Below are 8,829 nucleotides of genomic sequence, written 5' to 3'. Positions count from 1 at the left end.
ACAAATTTTTGTTTTTTTTATTATATAATTCCACCACACACATTAATTTTGAGTATTTTATATATTTTTACAAAAGCAGGTGAATGTTCCATGAACCGTTGATTTGTATTTTGTATTTAAAAAATAAAATAAAATCGGAGGATGTGAAGCACATAATTCGTTGAAATTTTCAATTGATAGAGATTGAGGCAACATGTAAAATCAGTTGTTACGTCTACGAGGATGTCTGCATCATTTGAGTTGACCTATATAATTCAAAAAATCAATAATTTATTTGAATAATAATCTTGCGATTTAAAATTCAACGATTCCAGAAGTTTATTCAGATATATTTGTCCAATTTATTTTAAATATTTTATGAATTCTTATATCACATGAGTTGTATAGTCAACTTCTAAACTATTATTATGTGATACTCTAAAAAATTATGTAGATGATGAAACTCGGAGATAATAACTTTTTCGTAAACTAGGTAAATATTCATACTAACACAATCGTCTGTAAACTATGTCGTTCAAATAAATTATATTGGACATACTCTTATCTAATAGGCTCGCCCGAAAAATGGTAGACGGGACAATCACGATCAATTACTTTTCATACTCTTACGTGTGTTGCATTCGAATTCTTATAGGATTGTAATTAAAAAGTTGGATTAAGATAAACTTTAGCAAAAAAACAAACGTGTTTTATCTAGCTAAACAAACCTTCAACAACATGGAAATACATAACGGATAAGGACAATGTATTAAATTTAATAATAATAATAATTAATGCATTAAGTACAATGACAATATTTCAATTTTCTAATGACAAATTAGCAATACTATATCTATCTATTTAAATAAATAAATAAATTTTCAAATTACAATACTATCCATACCCACAAAAAAGTTTACACACATATTTTAAATAGGAGCAGGTCTCTTGTGAGACGATCTCACGAATCTTTATTTGTGAGACATGTCAGTCCTAACGATATTCACAATAAAAGTAATATCTTAGCGTAAAAAGTAATAATTTTTCATGGATGATCTAAATAAGAGATTCGTCTCACAAAATACGATCCGTGAGACCGTCTCATACAATTTTTTGTATGAGTCCGGGTCATGGATGATCCCGGATAACAAATGGATTCTCAAATCAGGGTCATTATGCATGATGGATTCTTCTGAAATCGGGCAGGTGCAAGTTCAGGCTCAACTCCCCGGGCAACCGAGAAGCCCGGGCTCTCATATAAGCTCCCGGGAGGCATTCTACCCGGGCTACCTCGATAACACCGTACTGGAGTGTTTCAGAAGATAAGATCTTGTCTCGAGAAGCGTAACTGACAGAATCCTATTGATGTGACACGATGGAAAAATAGGGTGGCGTGGCAGAAAGTCAACATCTAAGAAGACAAGTGGCAAGTAGGCACTGAAAACAAGGTACCTATCACCTTTTCTCCTATAAATAGCAGGTATGTATTCCATAAACGGGAGAACTATTTTCTTGATTCAAGGCTCTTGGCATTTACATATATTTTCACATATATTGACATTCTCTTTCATCTTCATCTGCTGACTTAAGCATCGAAGTGGTCACGCCGGACACCCCTCCGACGCCCATTCACGAGTTCATCTCCTTGTCTGCAGGCCACAGTGGAAGCTATAGCTCACAGATTCATCTCCTCGCTCATTTCCTTAAACAAAACACAAATCAGATCTGGTGGATCGCCTCGACTCCGCTCATCCGATTCACCAGGATCACATCATTGGCGCCATCTGTGGGAAATGGAGCTCAAGACGTAGATATGGTTTTCATTCAAAATAAGTCCGACCAGCTCCGTATTCAGATTTTATAAAGGGAGTTTCATATGGGCTCGAAGCTTAGCAGCTATGCTGCATTGACGTGGAAAGTGTTTGCTATGCACTCAGCAACATACAGCTATATTAGTCAACTAATTTAGCTCAACCAGAGAAGTTTCACTCTACCGAAAATGAATTCAGATTCAGTATTTCCAGGTTAGTGATTTGATTTTTAATAAAACTAATACAGCAGGAGAAGCAAAAATCTTTTAATCCCGTGAGGTATGAGTCCCCGGCTATTCTCTAAGCCCAGGGCACTACACCCTGGCTCGGGACAGCGCACCTCGATCAATCTAAGTCCAGGGCTCCGTACCCTAGCTCGGGGCATCGGACCTCGACCAATCTAAGTCCGGAGATCCATACCTTGGCTCGGGGCTCTGCACCTCGACCAATCTAAGTCCGGGGATCCACACCCTAGCTCAGGGCACCGCACCTCGACCAATCTAAGTCCGGGGATCCGTAACCTAGCTCGGAGCTCCGGACCTCGACCAATCTAAGTCCGGGGCTCCGCACCCTTGGCTCGGGGTTCCGCACCTCGACCAATCTAAGCCCAGGGCACTATACCTTGGCTCGAGGCATCGCACCTCGACCAATCTAAGCTCAGAGCTCCGCACCTCGACCAATCTAAGCCCAGGGCACTACACCCTCGCTCGGGGCACCGCACCTCGACCAATCTAAGTCTAGGGCTCCGTACCCTGGCTCGGGGCTTCACACCTTGAACAATCTAAGCCCAGGGCACTACACTCTGGCTCGGGACACCTCACCTCGACCATTCCAAGACCAGGGCACTACACCCTGGCTCGGGGCACCACACCTCGACCATTCCAAGTCCCGGGACATGTTCCCCGGCCCAAGGCTCCGCACCTTGACCAATCTAAGCCCAGGGCACTACGCCCTGGCTCGGGGCACCACACCTCGACCAATACAAGACCAGGGCACTACACCCTGGCTCGGGGCACCACAACTCGACCATTCCAAGTCTCGGGACATACTCTCCGGCCCAAGGCTCCGCACCTTGGTTATTGATAAGCCCAGGGCTCCGTACAATGGCTCGGAACACCACACCTGGACCATTCCCAAGCCCGGGAGACATGAGGCCCCGGCACATTATCTAAAGTCCGGGAGATAAGAGGCCCCGACATATTATCTAAAGTCCGGGAGACATGAGGCACCGGCACATTATTCAAGTTTTGGAGACACGAGAACCCGACACATTATTCAAAGTCCGGGAGATATGAGGCTCCGGCATATTATCTAAAGTCCGAGAGACATGAGGCCCCGACTTATTATTCAAGTCCGGGAGATATGAGGCCCCGACACATTATCAAAGTCCGGGATATATGAGGCCCCGACATATTATTTAAAGTCCGGGAGACATGAGGTCCCGGCACATTATTCAAAGCCCGAGAGACACGAGGCCCCGACATATTATCTCAAGTCCATGAGACACGAGGCTCCGACACTTCATCCCATCTATGAGAGACATGAAGCCCTCGATGCTTTTATAAAACAAGATTGATTATCTCTTTGGGAATCCAAGCATGACTGATTAGGACAGCGAGTATTACTCTAGCCCGACTATTTAAGGGTTGGGTGATGATAATCCCATAAGAGCCCGGGTCATGGATGACCAGGGATAACAAATGGATTTTCAAATCAGGGTCATTATGCATGATAGATTCTTCTGAAGTCGGACAGATGCATGCTCAGGCTCAACTCCCCGGGCAACCAGAAGCCCGGGTTCTCATATAAGCTCCCGGGAGGCATTCTACCCGGGCTACCTCGATAATAATGCCGTACTCGAGTGTTTCAGAAGATAAGATCTTGTCTCGAGAAGCGTAACTGACAGAATCCTATTGATGTGACACGATGGAAAAATAGGATGGCGTGACAGAAAGTCAACATCTAAGAAGACAAGTGGCAAGTAGGCACTGAAAACAAGGTACCTACCACCTTTTCTCCTATAAATAGCAGGTATGTATTTCACAAACGGAAGAGCTATTTTCTTGATTCAAAGCTCTTGGCATTTACATATATCTTCATATATATTGTCATTCTCTTTCATCTTCACCTGCTGACTTAAGCATCGGAGTGGCCACGCCGGACATCTCTCCGGCGCCCATTTACGAGTTCATCTTCTTGTCTGCAGGTCACAGTGGAAGCTATAGCTCACATATTCATCTCCTCGCTCATTTCCTTAAACAAAACACAAATCAGATCCGGTGGATCGCCCTGACTCCGCTCACCCGATTCACCCGGATCGCATCATATTCTATTTTATTAAAGTTGAGGACACGGTAGTAACCACCTAGGAAGGACATCAACTTTTTTCTTCCAACTTGACCCTTATATGATACTAATATTATACTTTTGTTTTTTTTATTTGTTTTTTTAATTTTCAACACACATGTTTATTTTATTTTTTTCATTTCAACAATTCAAATATCAATTCAGTCCCTCCATAATTTTTCAAATTTCACTTTATACCATCAATAATGAAAAAAAGATTTTACACCTACGCATCGCGTGTGCAAGATAACTAGTATTTAGAGTAAGTTTGAGACAGTGTTAAAAATTTATATTTGTAAGATCAGTCAACCTGATCCTTATTTGAAAAAATAATAATAATTTTGACATAAAAATCAATATTTCTTTATATATTGGATCAGATAGGAATTTACTTAACAAAGTTGACTCTTGAAACGATTTAATATACGAGATTTTGCGATATATTTATTATTATATAATTATAAATGTTATGATCCACATGAAAATTATCTTCGGTCTATCGTGGTGTCGTACCAAATGTAATCTGGATTCAAAAATTGCCACTAATACTAAAAAACTAACAGTGTGTTTGGCGACCAGGATTTGGGAGGATTTCATGAGATTTGGATTTCAAAATCCTATTTTTACTGTTTGGCAAGATGATTCAAAAAAAAGATTCGGATTTGTTTAGAATTTTATGGGATTTCAATAAGTATATTCAAATCCCATCAAATTTGATAAGATTTGGTGGGATTTGGATTTTAAAAACATACAATTACTTTTTTATTCAACACATTACACATTATTCTCATCAACACATCATTCTCCACCAAAAGTTTCTACATAGTTAGACTTTTTTTTTCCTTTTAACTTTTTTTAGAAGTTGAAAAATTTCGTTTAAATTTTATAAGTTTCTTGTGTTATTTACTGATTAATATAATAAAAATTATAGTAATTACCAAAACCTCTTATTACGTTTAATAATTAATTTCATGTTAAAGTTTGAAGTTGTTTGATGATTTTTTAATTATTATTTTATGTGCACTATGATTAATAAATAATAATTAATTTTTTAATTTACAAATACAAATAATAGAGAAAAATTATTAATTTCTAAACATCTTCGAGTTATTTATGTTTATATAATTTTTAAGGATAACTTAGTAAAATTTTAAAATTTCAAATTCGAATTTTTTTTTATCCAAACAAAAAATAGATTTGTAAATATCATTTTTAAATTTTAAACCAAACACCAGTGAAATTTCAAATACTTGAATTTTTTAATTCAATTCCAAATAGAATTCTAAATCGTCACACACACTGTTACGAATTCTCTTGGAATTGAAACACCTTCACTCTCTTACACCATCTCCGGCTCATCTTGATTGATGATTCTCAACTACCATTCAAACAACGCCAATTCATGAATCATGGGTCCGCTACCGTAAAATAGATCCTTTTTTTTCTTACGCGGGATCTTATTTACTGTATTCCCTGTTGCCGCTTGTTATTCCTAACTCCGCCGCTTCCACCGCCGCCCTGCACGGCAGCGAAGTCGGTCTGCTGTAGTGGGTTATTTTTTAACATTGGGATATGGAAGCGAAGCTTTTGAGATCGCCCTTTTTGTCTGTGTCGAGTGCTAGTAGTGATTCCTGGGTTTTACGACAAAGCATCATTTCCCCCCAAAAATCACTGGTTAAAGATCGTGGCTTTCGATTACCCAGGTCAAGATTAACGACACGTGTCGTATTTCAAGCTTCTGCTACCACGCGTGGGTAAAGATTCTTGCTTCTTCTTGGATTGGATTTCAAGAATTTAGGTGTTTTCGATCCTATTTTTCAGTGCGCAATTTCACGTGTTTTGATTTACAAATGGGCTCGTAAATGTTTTCTTCGTACTTGGGCAGTTTTTGCTTGTCAATGAAGTAGATGAGTTGTGGTTGGAGTTAATTTTAGGAATATCAAGTCATGTTCCCGTAATTGGGTGTTCAAATATTGATTTGCCTTTCGGAGAACTGGATTTGCTTTCTTGATTAATAGGAGCTGACCTAAGATTCTGGGGTGAGCATGTGATGGGAAACCAGGGCGATTAAACGGAATTGAACAATGAAATTTAATTTTTTTATCCATTTTCCATGTTGGGTCAGCCCTTCCTGGATAATCAAATGGCAGCACATTGTTTGATGACTATATGCTTTGTGGAGTCTTTGCATAATTCATGTACCGCAACCTGTAAAATATGGAGCTCTTTTCGGGGCCTTTCTTGAATTATGCATCTTTTTCTTCAATCTTGAGATGATCAGTAGACTAGTTTGTTCTTTGGTTCTATTCTTTTTATATTTGTTCTAAACCTGTTACATGTAAGTACATGTTTTGTGAATAATTGATGTTTGCATTGGGGGCATGTTCATGACAAACTTGTGACAACTTGGTGGTCATTAATTTGTAATGTCCTCTTGTGGAATGTGTTTTTACTATCTTTATGGATGGGTTCCCGTGGAGATCAGTCATTTTTCGTTAATTTATTTCTCTGTTACTAATCAAAGTAGATGTTGCTTTGATAGTGCTAGTGTTACATGCGCTTTCTACAAGAATAAGATGAGATCGTGTCGGACCTTACTCGGGAGAAAAACACCTTGTGCATGTTCACCACTTGTTTTCTAATTTTAGAAAGATGATTGATTCAATTGGATCTCGCTCTCAAGTTTTCTTTGCATTCTTTCAGATTGACACCGAAAAATAGGGTAGATGAAACTCAGAGCTACACTCTAGACGGTATCAGAAATTCGTTGATTCACCAAGAGGATAGTATTATATATAGCCTAGTGGGAAGGGCTCAATTTTGTTACAATGCAGTGACGTATGATCCCGAGTCTTTAGCCATTGATGGGTTCAACGGCTCTTTGGTTGAGTTCATGGTCAAAGAAACCGAAAAGCTTCATGCAAAGGTTTGCCAAGTCTTTCCCAACCGTTTTGACATTTAAAAGATATGTGATTCTAATTTAGTTCAACTTAGGTTGGAAGATACAATTGCCCAGATGAGCATCCTTTCTTTCCACATGATTTACCTGAGCCAATCTTGCCCCCTCTAGAATATCCCAAGGTAAAACATATATACCTTTTAATCTTGTCCATATGCTCACATGTATGAGAATTAATCTTTTGGTTTTCTCTAAATTTTATTAGACGGTTTTAAACTAAACAAGGGATGGTTTTTTAAATTCATATAGGTTCTTCATCCAGCTTCAAATTCAATCAATATCAATGTTCAAGTATGGAACATGTACTTTAAAAATCTTCTTCCAAGGTTAGTCAAAGAAGGTGATGATGGTAACCATGGACCAGCCGCGACTCGCGACACAATTTGCTTGCAGGTATGCATTAGTTGGTATGAGAAGATTTTATTGCTAGAGAGCAACTTATTTATTCAGGCCTCAGTATTGTGAATGTAATTATGTGTTCACTCTGAATAAACCAGCCATACGATCTCCTTACAAGTCGTTAATCATGGATTGAGGTTGCTTCATTGGCATCGAGAACATGGAATCACATCCGACTTTTATTACAAACATATTTGCGGTTCATGTTAAATTTTCAATTGATGTGTGATGAATACTATACCATTCAAACTTAGTCTGTAACCAGGCAATATTTGACATAAATTCAGCTCAGATATGGAAAGAATAATGGTTCTGATCTCAATTTGCAGGCCCTCTCTAAGAGAATTCATTATGGTAAATTCGTAGCAGAAGCAAAGTTTCGTGCTTCCCCGGATGTCTATGAATCGGCCATCAAGACACAAGTAAATCTACAGACTTGTGTCTTTAACAAATAACAATCTGCATGAGCTAACACCGTTTCAAGAATGTGACTTTTGAGTTGCTCTGTATTTGTTTGGTTGTGTTGCAGGATCGAGCCCTACTGATGGATTTGCTAACATACACTTCCGTTGAAGAGGCGATCAAGAGAAGGGTTGAAGTAAAAACCCGAACATATGGGCAAGAGATGAACGTGAACAATGAATACGAAGAAATCCCTGAACCTGCGTACAAAATAAATCCGACCCTGGTTGGTGATTTGTATTGGGACTGGATCATGCCATTGACAAAGGAAGTCCAGGTTGAATATTTATTGAGAAGACTTCACTGAACTCAATAGATTCATTTGTTTTTCAAGAAAGCTAAAATTTTCGGGTGTCTATGTTTTGTTTAAGAATACACGCAAGACAATGTAATAATGTGAGAATAATAAGGTTAGACTCTTCTAAATATCTCATGAAAATAAATTTTACAGTTTTGTACCAACCCTAATTGAATGAATTTTTGTCACATATTCACGATTTGGGATTCGTATACTGTGTTTGGTAGCATTGATTTTAGGCAAAAACTTGCGTGAGACAGTCTCACGTGTCTTATTTTGTGAGACATATATCTTATTTGGGTAATCCATGAAAAAATATTACTTTTTATGCTTAGAGTATTATTTTTTATTTTGAATATCTGTAGGATTGACCCTTCTCATAGATAAAGATTCGTGAGATCGTCTCACAAGATATCTACTCTTGATTTTATCTGAGATTTTTAAAAAAACATTGAGGTAGAACCACTAATTTTATTAATTCTAAAATGTGTTAAATGTAATTATATAAAAATGATTGTGTTTTAGTAAAATCTTATCGTATTCTTTGAATTAATATAAAAATAAATTTCATTGCA

General features: G+C 38.1%; 1 protein-coding gene across 1 annotated transcript; it reads left to right on the top strand.

Annotated features, from left to right (window-relative positions):
* The first annotated feature begins 5,453 nt into the window (after window positions 1–5,453).
* LOC142531459 (chorismate mutase 1, chloroplastic-like) lies at window positions 5,454–8,462 on the top strand. The gene is made up of 6 exons (XM_075637587.1): window positions 5,454–5,890; window positions 6,840–7,062; window positions 7,131–7,217; window positions 7,345–7,488; window positions 7,824–7,916; window positions 8,024–8,462. The coding sequence occupies exons 1-6, from the start codon at window positions 5,709–5,711 to the stop codon at window positions 8,261–8,263; spliced, it is 969 nt and encodes a 322-aa protein (XP_075493702.1). The 5' UTR covers window positions 5,454–5,708; the 3' UTR covers window positions 8,264–8,462.
* The last annotated feature ends 367 nt before the right edge of the window (window positions 8,463–8,829 follow it).

Source organism: Primulina tabacum, chromosome 17 (genome assembly GCF_025594145.1).
Source record: "Primulina tabacum isolate GXHZ01 chromosome 17, ASM2559414v2, whole genome shotgun sequence".
Taxonomy (NCBI): Eukaryota; Viridiplantae; Streptophyta; class Magnoliopsida; order Lamiales; family Gesneriaceae; genus Primulina; species Primulina tabacum.
The sequence above is the reverse complement of the archived record's forward strand: the minus strand, read 5'-3'. Positions and strand labels throughout refer to the sequence as shown.